This window comes from Salvelinus sp. IW2-2015, unplaced genomic scaffold (assembly GCF_002910315.2).
Source record: "Salvelinus sp. IW2-2015 unplaced genomic scaffold, ASM291031v2 Un_scaffold1437, whole genome shotgun sequence".
Taxonomy (NCBI): Eukaryota; Metazoa; Chordata; class Actinopteri; order Salmoniformes; family Salmonidae; genus Salvelinus; species Salvelinus sp. IW2-2015.
In genome coordinates, this window is record NW_019942907.1 from 192366 (window position 1) to 213936 (window position 21571).

Below are 21571 nucleotides of genomic sequence, written 5' to 3' on the forward strand. Positions count from 1 at the left end.
AAAACAATGCCAGTTAGGAATTATTTAATAAATATTGTTTATGGTGGCATACAGTACATGTTAAGAGCAATTTAATGTCAGACTTACTGCAATAAGAGCTAGGATAGACAAAATGTAGTAGAATGAATCTCGGAAAACAGACCACCAACCCAACATTACGACCTAGAAAGAGAAAGAGTCAGGAAAGAGATCCTGTTCTTGTATTCAGTAACTAAAGGGTCTCAGTCTAGAAGTCCTGATCTAGGATCAGTTCCCCCTTTCTACGTATAGCGCATTTGGAAAGTATTCAGAAACCCTGACTTTTTCCACATGTTGTTAGGTTATAGCCTTATTATAATATTGATTGATTCTATAATATTGATTGTTTTTACACACAATACCCCATAATGACGAAGCAAAAACAGGTTTACACATTTTTGCTAATTTATATWTTTTTTTAAAGAAAAAACTGAAATATCACATTTACATAAGTATTCAAACCCTTTACTCAGTACTTTGTTGAAGCACCTTTGCTAGCGATTACAGCCTCGAGTCTTGGGTATGATGCTACAAGCTTGGCACACCTGTACTGGGGGAATRTCTCCCATTCTTCTCTGCAGATCCTCTCAAGCTCTGTCAGGTTGGATGGAGAGCGTTGCTGTTGTTCAAATTAGGTTCAAGTCCAGGCTCTGGGACACTCAAGGACATTCAGAGACTTGTCCCGAAGCCACTTCTGTCGTCTTGGCTGTGTGCTTAGGGTTGTTGTCCTGTTGGAAGGTGAACCGCCCTAGTTTGAGGTCATGAGCGCTCTGGAGCAGGTTTACATCAAGGATCGCTCTGTACTTTGCTCCGTTCATCTTTCCCTCAATCCTGACTAGTCTCCCAGTCCCTGCTGCTAAAAAACATCCCCACAGCATGATGCTGCCACTACCACGCTTCACAGTAGGGATGGTGCCATGTTTCCTCCAGATGTGATGCTTGGCATTCAGGCCAGAATAAAATATTGGTTTCATCAGACAGGAGAATCTTGTTTCTCATGGTCTGAGTGTCTTTAGGTGCCTTTTGGGAAACTCCAAYCGGGCTGTCATGTGCCTTTTACTGAGGAGTGGCTTCCGTCTGGTCACTCTACCATAAAGGCRWGATTMGTGGAGTGCTGCAGAGATGGTTGTCCTTCTGGAAGGATCTCCCATCTCCACAGAGGCACTCTGAAGTGCTGTCAGAGTGACCATAGTGRTCTTAGTCACCTCCCTGACCAAGGCCCTACTCCCCRGATTGCTCTGTATGGCCGGGCAGCCAGCTCTAGGAAGAGTCTMGGTGAATCCAAACGTCTTCCATTTAGAATGATGGAGGGCACTGTGTTCTTGGGGACCTTCATTGCTGCAGAAATGTTTTGGTACCCTTCCCCAGATCTGTGCCTCGAAACAATCCCGTCTCGGAACTATACGGAGAATTCCTTCGACCTCATGGTTTTGGTTTTGGTTTGACATGCACTGTAAACTGTGGGGCCWTAAATAGACAGGCYTGTGCCTTTCCAAATCATGTCCAATCAACTGAATTTACCACAGGCGGACACCAAATAACTTGTAGAAACAAAGGATGATCAAAGGAAACAGGATGCACCTGAGCTCAATTTAGGGTCTCAGAGCAAAGGGTCTGAATACTTACAGTTGAAGCTGGAAGTTTACAGACACTTAGGTTGGAGTCATTAAAGCTTCTTTTTCAACCACTCCACAAAGTTCTTGTTAACAAACTATAGTTTTGGCAAGTCGGTTAGGACATCTACRTTGTGCAGGACAAGTAACTTTTTCCAACAATTGTTTACAGACAGATTATTTCACAAATAATTCACTGTATCACAGTTCCAGTGTGTCAGAAGTTTACATACCCTAAGTTGACTGTGCCTTTAAACAGCTTAGAAATTTCCAGAAAACGATGTCATGGCTTTAGAAGCTTCTAATTGGCTAATTGACATCATTTGAGTCAATTGGAGGTGTACCTGTGGATGTATTTCAAGGCCTACCTTCAAATCAGTGCCTCTTTGCTTGAAATTCATAGGTATTTTTTTTTTTAATCAGCCAAGACCTCAGAAAAAAATTGGAGACCACAAGTCTGGTTCATCCTTGGGAGCAATTTCCAAACGCCTGAAGGTACCACGTTCGTCTGTACAAACAATGGTATGCAAGTATAAACACCATGGGACCACGCAGCTGTCATACCGTCAGGTAGGAGACACGTTCTGTCTCCTGAGAGGAACGTCACTTTGGTGCGAAAAGTGCAAATCAATCCAGAACAACAGCAAAGGGACCTTGTGAAGATGCTGGAGGAAACAGGTACAAAAGTATCTATATCCACAGTAAAACGAGTCCTATATCAACATAACCTGAAAGGCCGCTCAGCAAGGAAGAAGCCACTGCTCCAAAACCGCCATAAAAAGCCAGACTACGGTTTGCAACTGCACATGGGGTCAAAGATGTACTTTTTGGAGAAATGTCCTCTTGTCTGATGAAACAAAAATAAAACTGTTTGGCATAATGCCATTGTTATGTTTGGAGGAAAAAGGGGGAGGCTTGCAAGCACAGAATACGATCCCAACCGTGAAGCAGCGGGGTGGCAGCATTATGTTTGTGGGGTGCTTTTGCGTGCAGGCAGGGAACTGGTGCACTTCACAAAATAGATGGCATCATGAGGAAGTAAAATTATGTGGATATATTGAAGCAACATCTCAAGACGTCAGTCAGGAAGTTAAAGCTTGGTCGCAAATGGTTCTTCCAAATTGACAATGACCCCAAGCATACTTCCAACGTTGTGGCAAAATGGCTTAACGACAACAAAGTCAAGGTATTGGAGTGGCCATCACAAAGCCCTGACCTCAATCCTATAGAAAATGTGGGCAGAACTGAAAAAGCYTGTGCGAGCAAGGAGGCCTTCAAACCTGACAGTTACACAAGCTCTGTCAGGAGGAATGGGCCAAAATGCACCCAACTTATTGTGGGAAGGTTGTGGAAGGCTACCCGAAACGTTTGACCCAAGTGAAACAATTTAAAAGGCATTGCTACCAAATACTAATTGAGTGTATGTAAACTTTTGACCCACTGGGAATGTGATGAAAGAAATAAAAGCTGAAATAAATAATTCTCTCTGCTATTATTCTGACATTTCACATTCTGAAAATAAAGTGATGACCCTAACTAATAACAGGGAATTTTTACTAGGAATAAATGTCAGAAATTGTGAAAAACTYATTTTAAATGTATTTGGCTAAGGTGTATGTAAACTTCCGAGAAATACGGTATTTGTTTATTTTTAATACATTTGCAAAAATGTCAAAATAAATCTGTTTTCACTTTGTCATTATGGAGTATTGTGTGCCGATTGCTGATGATTTTACATTGTTTTAATGGGTCTGAATACTTTCTGAAGGCTCTGTAATCCTATTCATTATCATCTAAAAAAGGCAAAACTGATCCTAGATCAGCACTCCTGCTCTTTCTGAACACGGGCCCAGAKATATGCTTTCCAAGACAAACATCAACAGTCAACAGGACATGGTTCACCTTAGGGGAACTCAATCTTCCCATTTATTTCTCAGCCCATCAGTGATCCAAACGCAAATGCTGCACTAAACGAGACATGCATGCACACATACGTACAAAGAAACACACACAGAAATACAAACACACCTGTCCGGCGAAGATTCCGCACACACCGATGATGCACAGGATATTGAAGACGGCTGAGCCAACGATTGTCCCCACCCCCACGTCACCGTGGGTGATGAAGACACCTGCACAGAGGGAGGGAGCCAACCACAATCAGCCCTGACAACAGCCATCTGGGAGAGTGTGTGTGTGTGTAGGTGTGTTTTTTATATTTGGATATATTGGTGCGTGTGTGTTGGTTAAACTCTGGTGAACAGACACACGTAGTGTCTGTCAGAAGACTGTGGGATGCGATGATTAAGTCACTTTTTTCCGGTACGCAGGTTTTTTTAGACACTGATCATTTGGACAAATCAGTTTCCCAGGAGTTGACATCTTTCACATTTCAGAAGGGGGAGGGGGACATTTGGTTCATGCTTTGTCTGAAAGTTTACGTTTAGGGGAGGGGGGGTGGAGACTTCTCTAGTATGGTTAGTATTTTATCCCATACCTCTCTCCACAGAACATAATCCTGCATCTGACGCAATTACACAAAATTTTACTTCTGGGTATCAGAGATTGTGTCGATGTGAGTATGCCGGTGTGTGTGTGGTGGTGTGTCATATCTTACCAATGACAGAGGCAAACAGCTCTGGAGCAGAACTCCCAGCTGCCATAAAAGTGGCTCCGGCAACATCCTCACTTAGGTCTAGTTTCTGACGGACAGAAAGAGACGAGAGAGGAGACCAGAGTTGCTTACTCAAGGTGAGCTTCCAAAAATCTTTGCATTTAAAATGTGGCACTTCACACCCAAATCAATCATAGAATAGAGAAGAACTTCATTAGGAATATTTGATTCAGTTCTCAAAGAATATTGATTAGTGAAAGTATTAGTTGAGAAGTAAAGTGCCAACCTAGCTACTATGTTAGCAGAAAACCGTGTTCAGAACATAAGGCCTAATCTCTCTGACCACTTTCACCAGATTGTGTTCCTAACAAGGGTGGGGGAAAACTGTCCCTCACCTCACAGATCTTCTCCAGCGATGTCACAAAGTAGTCGTCACAGATTATAGCCAGGGCCAGGAACATATAGAGGGCCTGCGGAGAGACGGGAGAGAAGTCAGGGTGTGTGTGCGAGCATACGTGTCAAACATTAACTCAGCAGAAATTGGCTGAACTGATAGGAAACTTGGCAGATCAAAAAAGGAATGAAGGAAGGTAAAGGATGAACCTAGAGAGCACTATCGACCAATCCCAAAATGGTCCCCTAGCACATAGCTGCTAGGTATGATGTAGATCTGAGAGGATTAGAAACATCTAGGATTACATACATAAGGTAATAAATGTYGGGAACATTCTACCTGACATATCTGAAGAAGGAACTGCTACTACCAGGTAGAATGATAGCCATCTGATCTGGGATTGATACAATCACTTTGAAAATTGTTTGTATATGTCATTGCTTAGACATTAACTGAAGTGCATACTGCATAATATCCCCCTAGCCTGGTCCCAGATCTATTTGTGCTGTATAGCCAACTATTATATAATTTTCATGCCAAATAACCATAGCAGTTGGCAAGACAGCACAAAGAGATGTGAGCAGGCAATTGTTCCTTAGCATTGTGGGAGTGAGAAGAAAAAAAACTATTCTATTTCAGTACAGCTGACGTGATAGATATATAAATTATAGATCAAGACTGACATCACTGGGTCCAGAGGGTGCTGTGCTCCAACCCAGCCACAGGGGGCACTGTAGGACCAGCAAATAATTGGCTCCAATTTACCATTAGTCCTCTCATCTCACCCTCATAGCATTACATTAAATGAATCAAGATTCTTCTTAAACTTCACACCTATTACATGTGAGATTTATTTTATTTATTTATACAGCTAAGTCGATTAAGAACACATTCATATTTACAATGAAGACCTGTAAAATTGAGGAAAGGTTCCTAGACCAGGGTTGAACCCAGCGGGACAGAACCCCTAGACCAGGGCTGAACCCAGCGGGACAGAACCCCTAGACCAGGGCTGAACCCAGCGGGACAGAACCCCCTAGACAGGGCTGAACCCAGCGGGACAGAACCCCTAGACCAGGGCTGAACCCAGCGGGACAGAACCCCTAGACCAGGGCTGAACCCAGCGGGACAGAACCCAGCAGGACAGGGTTTGCTGTTAGTGAGGATACAGAAGGGGGCAGGAGCCCCTGCTTTGGGTTAAATTAGTGTGAGATCAAGCTGGTGTGGTGGAGAACGGAGACGAGGTATGCCAGTCTATTCAATGGGTGGCCTAATTAAAAACACATTTTGACCAAAGGGTAAAATAAATCAAATTGGGGTGACAATCAGTGGAGGCCAGACAAAAAAAGCTGTCAAATATCAGGAAAATAGCATCGCTTCCAGAGCATATAAAACAATACAGCTAAGATACACATGACATGTAGTATTTTCAGATTTTAGTGTACGCTTTTACATATTAATGCAAAATTCCTGTTATTTTTCAAAGATGTCTCACAAAAACAAGGACACAGTAACTATGTGAAATGTCAGAGCACTGAGCATACCACAAGCTTTGTATTTTCAAAGCCTTTTACATTTAATTCAGTTTGTGTCATGTTAATTTGGCTTTTTGAGACCACCACGCGTAAAAACCTCAAGTCGCTGCGAGAAAGCACACCGCTCGGTCAACAGAGCTCAGTGTGTATTATGGGATGCATTAGGTTACGAAATCAAACTTTTAGACATAATGTTAATGATATGGTTGAGACAGACCCCCTGAACGATTCACAACATGAACAATCATATTTGTCTTTGTAAAATGAATTTTAGAACAGAAGTGACATGTCATCACCAAAGTGCATTTTTCACCCACTCTGGGCAGTGTGAGTTGACACCCTACCCTTACTGCCCTACCCCCAGACACCTCTTGATAATACTGGGCGGTACCAGACGTTTCTTACCCACTGAAACCGAGGAGATCACTTGACCCCTTAAATATTTTCAATTTTCAGGATAAAAAAATACAAGATATAAAACATAATTAATGTGAAGATATTGAATTAAGCCATCAGTACCCCCGCAAATATTTGTGGTGAAAACTCCAGCCATCATTCTAAGACCAAGGTCTGGGTGGAGTCATTCCCATATTACTTACACCTTTCATACCGGGGCAATCAACAAGTAAACCAACTAGGACTAGTGACGAGAGGTTGATTTTGGACTGGACCAGTGATGAAAGCATCATAATTAGTAATAGATGCATTCAAAGAGCTGCCTTACCGCCACTATGTGCAGCAGGACGGCCCCACTCTTGCGCTCGTTGTTGGTGAAAAGGTCTTCAGGGAACTCCTTGATCGCTGAGGAGAGAAAACATCACCGCATGTCAGTAATGTGACTGATGTGCCGGATGAGGTCACCTTGTGACGTGGTGGTGGCACTGACCAAGAGGTTTGTAAGACTTTGAAAATGTTCCAGTCAACTCCGAAACACATTACTTAATTTCTGTGGTGACGTGATTGACAAAGAGGTTTGTAAAGACAATGCGTGTACAATACATGTCAACTCCAAAACACYACTTCATTTCTGTTTGCATTATGTCACCAATGGACCCATCCTCATCGCCTAAAATAATGACTGAGGTAATTCTCATAGGGCATGAACTGGTTTGTGTGTTCAGTAGGGAGAAACCGTTCAGAAACAGAGATATACTACCTGAACTTGTCCAATATGAAACCCTTGTTTTCCATTGCAAACATTTCAAAGAGCTTTCTTTACAGTGTGCCCTACTGAACACGGCCCTGATAGAGTGCAAGGAAGCTAGGTGGCGACACAGACACAATGCTCATTCACCATCTCTAAACCTGGCCAGAAGCCCATGAAAAAACACCAGAAGCCCTTTAAAACCTGGCCAGAACACAGGTTGACCCCTGACTCTACTGACCCCTGTACTGCCCAAAAACGTGGTCACTCTGCTGAGCATCTGGCCACAGCAGTGAGCAACAGACTGGCCATCCATGGGACCCAGCTAGTGTCTGGAGTAGGAATGTTGTGTCCACCAGAGGTCAGATTTACACCCACCTGCATGTACCTTCTCTTCCCATTACTTCCATCATGTAGAATAATGTCACAGGCAATCACCATACCAGACCATGAAGTTATATGATCCTAGATTGTCCAAACGCCACCATAGGCTACATGTAGATCAGCTCTCCTGCATTTGCACATGGCTTGATACAATAGTCTGTGGAAAGCGTTTAACACAAGCGAAACAATCATGCATTACCGTTCAAATAGCCAGCAGAAGTTCTAAGCACAGATTCATACAGAGTATGCACCAATAACCTACATATGATCTTCTGCGGCATATCGACTAACGAAATGGCAGTGATCACCTGAGACCCTATACCAGTGCACCTGTCCCACACCTAGTGCAATACACCATCTATATACATTAGACGGCGCTCATGACTGATTTACTAACCCAAGTTCTAAATCCTCCTTGGCAACACTGCTTTGGCCCAACTCTTCCAAGGGATATCATATGATATTACAGTAGCCTATGACATCCCTTCCCCCAGTAGACATGCAGGTAGGGACGAGGAAAGAGAGAGTTTAAATGTCAGATCGGGGATTCCCGTTGGTCGCTGTCCATGGAGCTTAATCTCCGCTAGCAGCATGAATTGTTTATATTAGCGCAGTGTCGGTCCTTTGCCACGTGACAAAGTCCCCACACAGAAATGTCTGAGAGTCCTCCCGAGTTCGGATGCTGCATGTCACAACAGATAGTCAACAAAGGCAATATGTGAAATTCAGTGCGGAAAAATATTACACCATTGACCAGATTTTGCCCATTGTATTTATGAAGGCAGTCAATGTGGCGAAAGCTTCGTGTAGGCTACTGTTCTGGAGATCACAGGTGCAATAAATTAAAACGACAGCTGCGCACGAGGCGGCTTTGTACTTGAGAGGCATTATGTAACATTAATAGCCCAATTCGGGAAATACCACAGGCATCATTAACTTGACTCATTTGGCAATGACGACTACAAAGCTTAGAGGAATCAAATAGAGCTGCCATCCAAGTAAATAACATACGTTCCCCCTAGAGTGGCTTTAACCCGCTCCCTGTACAGTCCACGTTTGCCAGTCACGTCTTCCAATGCCGACTGGTTTGTTCTGTGAGTCAATCAATAATTGAATGGCTCTACCAGCCATCACCATCTCTCCCTCTTTGTAGTTAATGGCACAATCCCTTGGTGCCACGATACAATCAGGTCTGGCTGTGCGCGTGGTATAAATAGGTACAATACCAAAAAAGTACTTAGAGGACGCGACCGGAGCTAGCGGAMGGAGGGGGTCGCCTCTCGCTCACCGCGTTGAACCGGACACCGTCTGCGCAGGGTTTGCCTGTGTCCTTTCCTGCGGAGGTCAGTCCAGACACGAACATGCTTCAACAGCCCTTTGCCACACGGGGATATGCGGGGGGTTCGCTAGGCTACTGCTACAGCAGACAGAAAGGGGAGCAGCCCTTAGGKGGGCGCGTGCTGCTTGATTAAATGACGCGTCTCAAACCTGGCCCAAGAATAGCATCATATAGACTAGCTAGATTAATACCCTCACATAGGCCAAGGTTATTTATATGCTCGCTTTCTGCCAAATGTCTCGCTATTAATTGGAAGAACGTCATTATGCATCGATATATAGTTTTTCCGCCAGTGTTGATGTTTAAACATTGGCAAACTGCGGTTTCTACATCCATTTTTAGACGTTTAAAATTAATATATACCCTTTGATTGTTGAATAATAAAACGTGTTTTACTTTTGTTTACAAACGTAGTTGTAAACAAACACTGTATAGCATGGTTAAAACTATCATTTTGATATGATGGTCAGTCCTTGCCTCCATAGCTCTGTCCATGAGTTTGAGAGGGGTTACATTTATCCAGCCCCATCCCTCAGCTGTTCACCAAATCAGTGGTTGGGTTGCCGATTTATTGTTCGAAATGCTGATTCACCCTTTTAAAAAGGCGGCACACAAGTGGGATCCAGAGGTGACGGTAATTGCACTGCCAACCCGCTGCTGCGTCGTGCACGTTGTTGCAGTTTGTCAGTGTGAGGAAACCTTTTGGGGGATATCTTTTTGGAGTAGGCGATGTATCATTCAGTTTCAACCCGAGTCAACGTTGAAATAATGTTCTTGTTGGATTTAAAAATCAACATTCCTGAACATGGTAAGCACAAATTTAAAAAAACTCAGGCTCTCACCCCCCTTCCCACGCATGCATAAGAGAGGTATATCTGTACCAGCTAAATGTGTAAAATGGACACTGCACCACTTTGATATGAATGTCAAGTGGCACACCATACATTAATGCATTGCCATAATGTAACTTCAAAATCACATGCAGTGATACACCTTGGCCCCGGTATAGACACTCAAGTTGTACAACTGATGTACGATGCATGACACAATGGTTGTGATCCAACGGAGAGTTTCCACAAAGTCTGCATTTATTATGGTTTAGAAAAACTATCATTTCTGTTATGAATCACATCTCTTGTGCCAAATGTGTTGCACATCAGTTGTACAACTTGAGTGTGTACAGGACCCTAATCCACAAAGTCATTCTAAAAGCATGCCAATGGGAATCAATTTCAACCAGAATACCTTTAGTTATGACAAAACAACGTACAAAGTAGTAGGCTAAGATAGTCTGAGTGACATATTGCACACATGCAAGGTTAAAATAGTTTGGTGCCCTTAAATAATGCTAACTTCTATCATATTAGTTTCTGTGCCAACGATAGTAGCAGTGAATGCTGTCATAGCAGCTTTACGTCACTTGAGCTGAGCCATCTGACTCAGCCAAAATACAATGTTAAAAATGATTTTATTTCCACCGATTATGACCTTTTWAAATGCCCAATTAGTATTTTAGTCAGTCTACAAAATGTGCATTCTATTAATATTGTTTTCCACAACGGCAGTTAGTGTAAACCGGTAATAATGTGTGGCATTAACAAGCTACATTTCGTACCACGTAAATACAGTGTGCTCAATGGACCTTGTGAAAAGGACAACAGCAGAATAACCTCCTTTGTCACATTGTTGTTGAATTTGTTTGGGATTGTTTCATTGGGAAGTCTAACTGGGAAGGCAGAGAGAAACGTCTATTAATAAATCACTGGATTTTCTGTTTGGACACCTGACGAGTGGCGGCTGCTTATGCAAGAAAATGCTGGCAACACTTTTGTTTATCCGTCTCCTCCACACCCACACACCACAGCRCCAGGAGTAATCTAAGTCCACAGAGCTCTGTTGGAGGGTTTACCAGCACAAGCCTTTGCCCTGCTAGTGCGAACCACTGACACACTGGTTGGTTAATGAGATTCTTATCCAATCATCTCCCGCAGATGATACCAGATCCTATAGGCCACAACTGTCTGGACATTAGGCCTGTGATCATAAGTAGCTCTAGTGCTCTCCTGGCCACATCTCTCTCTCTCACACTAAATACATTTGTTAAGCTTGGACTTGACATACAGATCTTCATATGTACTGGTACATCAACATGACTGGATAGGCTGTGTGTGTGTGTATATAGTACACAGATATGGTCTGCCATATTTAATGCATATTTAATGCATTTCATGTTCTTATCCGGGTGCACCTAGGGCTGTGGCGGTCACAAAATTGCATCAGCTGGTGATTGTCATGCAAATGACTGTTGGTCTCACGGTAATTGACCATTAATTAACAAACTCATTTAGCATCTTCTGGCTTCCACACAGCCACTGATGCAGACCTTTGGAACATCATGGATTTATGAGACATTTTAAAATGTCTCATAAATCCATGTGGTATAGCCTACACCTTCATAATAAATCCATTCTTTATTTTGGACAGGTCTAAAGCAACATGATATGAAGAAAATGTAGTCTATTTCAGAAGAACAGAATAGCATGCTCTGAGTTGTCATTATGTTAGGTCCTGATCTGGCTATGCCAAATGGCTGTGGGCTACACTAGTTCATTTAGCAGACAAGATTTGCTTAAAATTCCGTGGCATTATTTTATAGTATGAAGAATACAATTGAACAAAGCTGAATTGAATAGAAAGGATATTTTCTCTAAAGGATTTGAGGGAGCGCGCACATGCAGCTATTCTGTGTTGAGTTAAAACTTCTTAAGACTAGGGGGCGCAGTTTTCGCTTTTGGCTAAAAAGGCGTACCCATTTGAAACTGCCTATTTCTCAGCCCCCGAAACTAGAATATGCATATAATAGTCAGATTAGGATAGAAAACACTCTGAAGTTTCCAAAACTGTACATTTTTTGTCTGTGAGTTAAACAGAACTGGTATTGCAGGCTAAAACCTGAGGAAAATCCATCCAGGAAGAGGCCCTGTTTTTGTGACCTCTCTGTTCCCATGCATAGCTATTGCCCATTGAAAGGGATATCAACCAGACTTCTTTTTCTATGTCTTCCCTAAGGTGTCAACAGCCTTTAGACATAGTTTCAGGCTTTTATTTTGAAGAATGAACGTGAAAGGGCACATTGCGTAAGTGAATAGGTGGGGGCTCTGAGTGATTTTTACGCAAAAGTGAAAGGCAGCCATTGTTTCTCTCGGTCCTAGTGAAAAGCCAACTGTCCCGGTTGATATATTATCGAATAGATATTTGAAAAACACCCTGAAGATGGATTATAAACAACGTTTGACATGTTTCTGTGGACATTATGGATATAATTTGGAATGTTTTCCGCCGTTGTCGCGAACGCTCTTTCCGGTGGATTCCTGGGCATAACGCAGCAAACAAACGAACGGAGGTATTTGGATATAAAAAATATCTTTATGGAACAAAAGGAACATTTGCTGTCTAACTGGGAGTCTCGTGAGTGAAACCAAAGGTAAACGATTAATTTGATTGCTTTTCTGATTTGTGACCAAGTTACCTGACGCTAAGTGTTCTTATTGTTTTGTCGAGCGATCGATAAATTTACACAAATTCAAGTATTGCTTGCGCTGTAAAGCATCATTTCAAAATCTGAGACGACAGATGGATTAACAAAAGGCTAAGCTGTGTTTTGCAATATTGCACTTGTGATTTCATGAAATTATATTTTATTATATACCGTTCGCGCTAGGCTATGCTAGTCAGCGTCTCTGATGACAAATATCCCGGCTCCGGGATGGGGAGTCCAGAAAGGTTTTTAATTAACATAGAAATATGTACTCCTAGATGCTTAAGTTTGAGTTAATGTAACTTTAGTTCTACAAACGTTGGGCTATATGTTTTGATTTTTAATACATTGTAAGGCTGCATGACGCGACTCTAATGATGATCATTTTTTWAAAGTATTTAATTCACAATTTGACAACCAATGTCTTGAATTTCCCGGCGGCATCGCCTTTGTGTGGCCGTAATGCACCCTAAAAAAAAAATCTATGACTTTTGCGACCAGTGGCCATTGTGCCCGGAGTGCTGCATTGTGCCCTTCTCCCTGAGTACTGCACACTCCGAAGCACCTCACATGGCTCTCCATCACGTGATTGGGTCTTTCTCACAGGCTACAAGCGAAGACCGATACATCGGGGACACAACTGCGTGCATTATTATCCAATTCCGAGGTGCATATTGAAGATACCCCATTGTACAAAAGTTGACCTATTCTAGTCTGTGTGAGAAATAAATATTCCAAACATAGTCTGGGACAGTTGTGGGATGCGATCGATCCCAAATGAATTAATAGGCTATTTATTCACATAAGCACAGCAATAAGCACATAACAGTAGCTATAAGCAAATATTCAATTTCTGMGAAAACACCATTATCAAAAGTGACCTTAAATGCAATTATGCATGTAATGCTTTTACTATAAAAAGGTGCATTTTTATGGAGAAAATTAGCTTCCCCAAAATTGAAACTCACGTGCTGCTTATGTATACCAGTTGGGCTCTACACTTTGTAAAGTAGATGAATGTGCTTAATTTTAAAGAAGTTATTTGGCCACTTTCGTTGTGATACAAACCTTATCAAAACATATAGGCCAGGCTACTACATGAGTTGTGCGACTAAGATTTTAAAAAGCCAGTGAAAATATATAATTCACAAGTGATTGGCTAATATTGTCACCCATCAGACTTTTCTTAATTTAACCCTTCTGTTGTGTTCGTTTCTTGTTCATTAATTCTGTGTACCTGGTCCAAAATGACCACCCCGTTTTAGCTGATTATAAATCCATAATAATACATATATTATCACCAAAATCTATCGTCAAAATCTAAAGTAACAGTCAATGCAGCTGGTGGCCACACCAGATACTAAGTACTACAGTGCATCTCCTCCTCATGCACTGCACTAGATTTGCCAGTTCTTGCTGTGAGACGTTACCCCACTCTTCCACCAAGGCACCTGCAAGTTCCTGGATATTTCTGGTGGGAATGGCCCTAGCCCTCACCCTCCGATCCAACAGGTCCCAGACGTGCTCAATGGGATTGAGATCCGAGCTCGTCACTGGCCATGGCAGAACACTGACATTCCTGTCTTGCAGGAAATCACGCACAGAACGAGCAGCATGGCTGGGGGCATTGTCATGCTGGAGGGTCATGTCAGGATGAGCCTGCAGGAAGGGTACCACATGAGGGAGGAGGATGTCTTCCCTGTAACGCATAGCGTTGAGATTGCCTGCAATGACAACAAGCTGAGTCCGATGATGCTGTGAAACACCGCCTCAGACCGTGACGGACCCTCCACCTCGATCCCGCTCCAGAGTATAGGCCTCGGTGTAACGCTCATTCCTTCGATGATAAACGCGAATCCGACTATCACCCCTGGTGAGACAAAACTGCAACTCGTCAGGAAGAGCACAAGCCCGCAGTCCAATCTCTCTCAGCCTATTGCGGAGAGTCTGAGCACTGATGGAGGGATTGTGTGTTCCTGGTGTAACTCGGGCAGTTGTTGTTGCCATCCTGTACCTGTCCCGCAGGTGTGATGTTCGGATGTACCGATCCTGTGCAGGTGTTGTTACATGTGGTCTGCCACTGCGAGTACGATCAGCTGTCAATCCTGTCTCCCTGTAGCGCTGTCTTAGGCGTCTCACAGTACGGACATTGCAATTTATTGCCCTGGCCACATCTGCAGTCATCATGCCTTCTTGCAGCTTGCCTAAGGCACGTTCACACAGATGAGCAGGGACCCTGGGCATCTTTCTTTTGGTGTTTTTCAGAGTCAGTAGAAAATCCTCTTTAGTGTCCTAAGTTTTCATAACTGTGACCTTAATTGCCTACCGTCTGTAAGCTGTTAGTGTCTTAACGACCGTTCCACAGGTGCTTGTTCATTATTTGTTTATGATTCATTGAACAAGCATGGGAAACAGTGTTTAAACCCTTTACAATGAAGATCTGGGAAGTTATTTTGATTTTTACGAATTATCCTTAAAAGACAGGGTCCTGAGAAAGGGACGTTTCTTTTTTTGCTGAGTTTATTACATAAGATATGTGAAATTTGTTTTGATTTAGAATGGACCATTATCATGCACCCGTCTCGAAACAGGGGCAGGCAAAAAAATACATGTAATCTATGCACTTAAAGGAGGAAATGGAGGACACTTTTCCCCGTGGTTTATTTTCATGCCAGCCAGGTAGGCTATACTCCTGTTGTAAAGAGAAGCAATGTGCTAAATATTAGGAAAGTTGAGAAATAAATAGAAAGCCTATAGAAAGCTGATGGGATCCTCATTTTTTAGATGGAGTCCATCACTCTGTTCTCCCACAATTGCATAGCCTACAGAAATGTTGCGCAACATGAGCTCATTGGCTCTCATTAAGTGTTTGATTAGATTTTCAAGGACATTTGCATTGATGTTAGAGTGATTAGAGGGACAAGAGTGTTGAGTACTGAGTACCAGGCAGTTAGCAAGTTTGGTAGGCTACTAATGACCATCAGCAGCATTAGGGCTTGGAGAAGCCTAATTACTGTGACTAAACGGTCACGTGGAATTTGACTAACTTCATGACTTGTGACCGTCGGTGTGGCGGTAATAGGGTCACCACAACAGCCCTAGGTGCAACTTTCAAAATGTCCATTCACTTATCAGCCATAATCAAACAGAACACATTAACTATGCTGTAATTTAATGCATTTAGTCTGTAATCTGACTGACAGATGTTATGTAAGGCCTCAGCATACAGGGCTCAGTATAGGGGTCCGTCTATCTGTTGTCCCGGACCCATATCAGGACAGACCGACCACTCATCACACTAGCCAGTTCTGATACCATTCTGCCAAGGACTAAACCAGATCCATAAGGTTCCCCACAAGAAATGCCATTATTGAAATTCATACCACAGCATGACAGAATATTACATTCTGATTGGTCAAAACATAATATTCAACTGGAAAATGTAAATGATGAAAGTTGCAAGTAACAAATCGCAATTCATTATTTGTAGATAATTACTCATTTGCGTGACCAGATTGTTATGCCTGCCAATGATGTCTTAGGTACACAAGAATTATGTGACATCATCAATGGAGGCCCACATCATACAGTCCACTCTGGGGAGCTGGTCAGGGTCAGGCTGAACATCTGAGCATGTTGCCGTGGCACCTAGAAACCATGTCAACACTGCAAATCACACTGTTGGCATGTGGCGGTTGACGTACCAGTCCAAGCTGTGCCTCCCCGTCACATGGCTGGGTAAACCCACTACACAACAGCCGCGCACACACACCCTTGATGCGCACACAGAGACACACAGAAATGTCATTGACACACACACACACACCTTCTGCTCCAGTAGATTGACGACACACGAGTCCCTTCAGACATCATATGTCAGTGTAGTGCACAGGGCAGTAGAGTGACAGGGCAGGAGAGTGACAGGGCAGTAGAGTGACAGGGCAGGAGAGTGACAGGGCAGGAGAGTGACAGGGCAGGAGAGTGACAGGGCAGGAGAGTGACAGGGCAGGAGAGTGACAGGGCAGGCTAGTTGTAGAGGTGGGAGGGGAAGCAGACTTGTTGGACCAGTAGATTGCTGCTTCAATAACCTAAAGGGGGTAACCGCTGTGGAACGTATGCATTCAGCTGTGTAATAGGGCGATAGGTAAAACACAACTCCCCCTAAAAGGATCACACCATGGCCATGCAACAAACGCTTATAGCGGTGGGGCCTATTCAGAATGTACTTAGTGGCCAAATTAATGCATGGCTGAATTATTATAAAATTGCTGCATTGCTCTAAACAGCTAATTGATGTAAAAACCATACACTCATGAATAATATAGAAAAGTGTTTAGTCAAACCTCTCAATGGTGAGAGAGAAAGGGACTTGAATACAAATACATAAATAAAATGGGAGCCTGATGTGGGCGTGTTGGACAAGATAGATATGAACATATAGACATGAACGAGAGAAGGTGCTGCATGCAGTACAGGACACTCACTCACTCAACCATTCTACTGGGTTCTGGGCAGTACAGGACAATCCAGCTCACGTCCACCCATTCTACTGGGTTCGGGCAGTACAGGACAGTCACTCACCCATTCTACTGGGTTCTGGGCAGTACAGGACACTCACTCACCACCATTCTACTGGGTTCTGGGCAGTACAGGACAGTCACTCACCCATTCTACTGGGTTCTGGCAGTCACACTCACCCACCCATTCTACTGGGTTCTGGGCAGTACAGGACAGTCACTCACCCACCCATTCTACTGGGTTCTGGGCAGTACAGGACAGTCACTCACCCACCCTCTACGGGTTCTGGGCAGTACAGGACAGTCACTCACACCCATTCTACTGGGTTCTGGGCAGTACAGGACATCACTCACCAACCATTCTACTGGGTTCTGGGCAGTACAGGACAGTCCACTCACCCATTCTACTGGGTTTGGGCAGCCACTCACCACCACATTCTACTGGGTTCTGGGCAGACAGGACAGTCACTCACCCACCCATTCTACTGGGTTCTGGGCAGACAGGACAGTCACTCACCCACCCATTCTACTGGGTTCTGGGCAGACAGGACAGTCACTCACCCACCCATTCTACGGGTTCTGGGCAGACAGGACAGTCACTCACCACCCATTCTACTGGGTCTGGGCAGCACAGGACAGTCACTCACCCACCCATTCTACTGGGTTCTGGGCAGCACAGGACAGTCACTCACCCACCATTCTACTGGGTTCTGGGCAGCACAGGACAGTCACTCACCACCCATTCTACTGGGTTCTGGGCAGCACAGGACAGTCCATCACCCACCCATTCTACTGGGTTCTGGGCAGCACAGGACAGTCACTCACCCACCCTTCTACTGGGTTCTGGCAGCACAGGACAGTCACTCACCCACCCATTCTACGGGTTCTGGGCAGTAACAGGACAGTCACTCACCCATTCTACTGGTTCTGGCAGCACAGGACAGTCACTCACCCACCATTCTACTGGTTCTGGGCAGCACAGGACAGTCACTCACCCACCATCTACTGGGTTCTGGCAGCACAGGACAGTCATTCACCCACCCATTCTACTGGGTTCTGGGCAGCACAGGACAGTCACTCACCCACCCTTCTACTGGGTTCTGGGCAGCACAGGACAGTCACTCACCCACCCATTCTACAGGGTTCTGGGAAGTACAGGACAGTCACTCACCCATTCTACTGGGTTCTGGGCAGCACAGGACAGTCACTCACCCACCCATTCTACTGGTTCTGGGCAGCACAGGACAGTCACTCACCCACCCATTCTACTGGGTTCTGGCAAGTACCAAGGCAGTCACTCACCCACCCATTCTACTGGGTTCTGGGCAGTACAGGACAGTCACTCACCCACCCATTCTACTGGGTTCTGTTCATTTAGTGCCTGCAACGTTTTAAAAACATTTTGCAACAGAAAACGGAAATGCCCGTTTCCTGTTGGACCCATTTCAGTCCGCTTTCATCCATTTGGTGCCAAATGAACAGGGCCCTGTATAGCTCTTCCTGTTGGCATGCGAGCGAGAAAGCGGAAGGAAGGTCATGTTCCATTATGCGGAAGCTGCAGCAGCATAATCCCCTGCTTGTGTAATTCCCCTTTTAAAATGCTTCCTTCTGGTGTTTCCCCAGAGTTGACTAACCTGCTTGACTCGCCACCAAAAGACGGCAAGCAGGGATGGTGGGCTGGAGAGCAGGGTGGGCTGGAGAGCAGGGCGGGCTGGAGAGCAGGGCGGGCTGGAGGGCGGGCTGCAACAACCGGCAGGCTACCGTTTCTAACGGGTCACCCGCTTGCTCCACATCTGCCCAACCATCGCCCCTTAAATCAATTTTCCCAACACTACAGCCTCCAATGTACCGCACTTTCTCCAGCCCTCTCTCCCTCACAGACACACATATACACACCAACACTGCAGTTTCAAGGCTGCCAGTGCCATGATGTTTCAGTTGTGGGCAGTGACTCACCTTCCCATATCACCCCTGCCAAATCATGCAACATGTACACACACACCTCCACCTCTGTCCTGCAGATTAGTGTGATGGGGTATCTAAAATCACTGTAATCATTATTACATACTACAAACAAGGCTATACTAAAACCTTTACGGTTCAGTTTCACTTAGCTTTTTAGTGTTCTGTTCTAATACACCATAAGCATATTCATTATGCTACTGGAATAAGTCAATGTATTCCTCCTATGATTTAACCTTGCAATCGAGTAAGTGCCTGTAACAAAGTACAATTCAAAAGCAAGTTGTTCACTCGCCAATTTGGTTCACTTCCCCCTGTAGGGGCTAATAAAACACTCAAGTGTTGCAATAAAACAGAACTGCTTTCACTCAGAATTATTATATTCTGTCAAATTAGGCAGAGCTACAGTTCCAGCAGAACTAGTTACAACTACAGCAGAGCTACAGTTCCAGCAGAACTAGTTACAACTACAGCAGAGCTACAGTTCCAGCNAGCAGAGCTACAGTTCCAGCAGAACTAGTTACAACTACAGCAGAGCTACAGTTCCAGCAGAACTAGTTACAACTACAGCAGAGCTACAGTTCCAGATGAACTAGTTACAACTACAGCAGAGCTACAGTTCCAGCAGAGCTCCAGTTCCAGCAGAGCTCCAGTTCCAGCAGAGCTCCAGTTCCAGCAGAGCTACAGTTCCAGCAGAGCTACAGTTCTAGCAGAGCTCCAGTTCCAGCAGAGCTAGTTACAACTACAGCAAAACTGCAGTTCCAGCAGAGCTACAGTTCCAGCAGAGCTACAGTTCCAGCAGAGCTACAGTTCCAGCAGAGCTAGTTACAACTACAGCAGAGCTACAGTTCTAGCAGAGCTCCAGTTCCAGCAGAGCTAGTTACAACTACAGCAGAGCTCCAGTTCTAGCAGAGCTCCAGTTCCAGCAGAGCTAGTTACAACTACAGCAGAGCTACAGTTCCAGCAGAGCTACAGTTCCAGCAGAGCTACAGTTCCAGCAGAGCTAGTTACAACTACAGCAGAGCTACAGTTCCAGCAGAGCTCCAGTTCCAGCAGAGCTAGTTACAACTACAGCAGAGCTCCAGTTCTAGCAGAGCTCCAGTTCCAGCAGAGCTCCAGTTCCAGCAGAGCTAGTTACAACTACAGCAGAGCTACAGTTCCAGCAGAGCTACAGTTCCAGCAGAGCTACAGTTAGAGCTCCAGCAGAACTAGTTATTGCAGAACTACAGTTCCAGCAGAACTAGTTAGAGCAGAACTACAGTTCCCATTCATCATTGGGCCAGTCAAAGGGGAATTGAGATCTCTAAACACACATTTTAATTAGATAAGGGGGTAATGATGACTCAAGAAAATAAAATACAGAAGCATTCCAGTACATATGATACTGTGAATGAAGTCAAATATCATACATTGTTTTAATTTGATGCCTGTGTTTCATAGTCTAGTGTACCAGGAACATAATTCTTAGCTTTTTTTAATAACGTCAATTTCTAAGAACTTAATATTGCTAAACGCCCAATAAACCTAATTTACGATAATGGTCTTCATCAAGCGTCCTCCGCCTCTGATAAACATTAGCACCTCGGGTGAACCCAGGAAAGGACTTTCTCCTACTGAGCATAGAGATGATGATGAAGAGAGAGAAGACCAAAGCAAGTGGAAGACAATAACATTGGCCTAATTACACACAGCATAAAAAAAGGAAAAAGGCCTTGGATAATAATCACTCTCAACCATCCAGTTTACCCTGGTGCCATCCCCAACCCAACTCTCCCTGCTCTGTCCCAGGGGGCCGAGGGGGAGATGCCAGGATGCTACGTGGTCGTCCCGGTCACACTTTGAGAGCCCATTTCTGGAAACACAACCAGACTGTCAAATGAGCATGGTTTTATATTAGAAAGACTATGGTCAGCCAGGAGCATGCAGAACAAAAGAGGAGGAGGAATGAATGGGGCAGTCTGTCTGCAGTGGGCAAGAAGGCCTTGGATGAGAATAKAGGTAATCCCCCTCGGGATTAGAAGTAGTACGATTTCCAGCTCATAATCTTGTCAACTGGCACTCGTCTCAAAAGGACCCTACTGCGTTTAAATAAAGTTAAAAAATAAAATAAAATCTATGCACTTGACAATGTAAATCCAACATACTTTGAGAGTAATACAACAAAAATTAACTCTACAAAATACATTTGTAGAGTAAAAGTGTTAACTCATTCTGTTTATGAAGGCTTTGCTTGAACACAAACCAAACTTCCTCTTATAATAACAGGATGTTTGAAACCCCAACATTTCCAGTGAGGCCCTCAAACAACTGTGCTCTTTGTGGACAGTAATGAGAAACTGTCAATCTCCATTGGGTCAAACATGTCACAAAGGAGCTATATATAGCCAGTCCATTACCTTCCAAAGCGTCTGTTACCTTGTGTCACCCTCCGAGTGTTTAAGGGACAACTTCCAATAAAGTCATATAACATGTTCAGAAGTTTTAAGGATCGGAATCACAACAATATCACAGTG

At 44.0% G+C, this 21571-nt stretch overlaps 1 protein-coding gene across 1 annotated transcript in view; it reads right to left on the reverse strand.

The window, feature by feature from the left end:
• The window catches only part of slc24a4b (solute carrier family 24 member 4b), a 43549-nt gene that overhangs the window by 14754 nt on the left and 7224 nt on the right, over positions 1-21571 (reverse strand). The window contains exons 3-7 of the mRNA XM_024138282.2: positions 6899-6975; positions 4641-4715; positions 4249-4333; positions 3660-3763; positions 88-162 (exon numbers count right to left, since the gene is read on the reverse strand). Coding sequence (XP_023994050.1) covers positions 88-162; positions 3660-3763; positions 4249-4333; positions 4641-4715; positions 6899-6975 — 416 coding nt within the window. The remainder of the gene's footprint in view (positions 1-87; positions 163-3659; positions 3764-4248; positions 4334-4640; positions 4716-6898; positions 6976-21571) is intronic.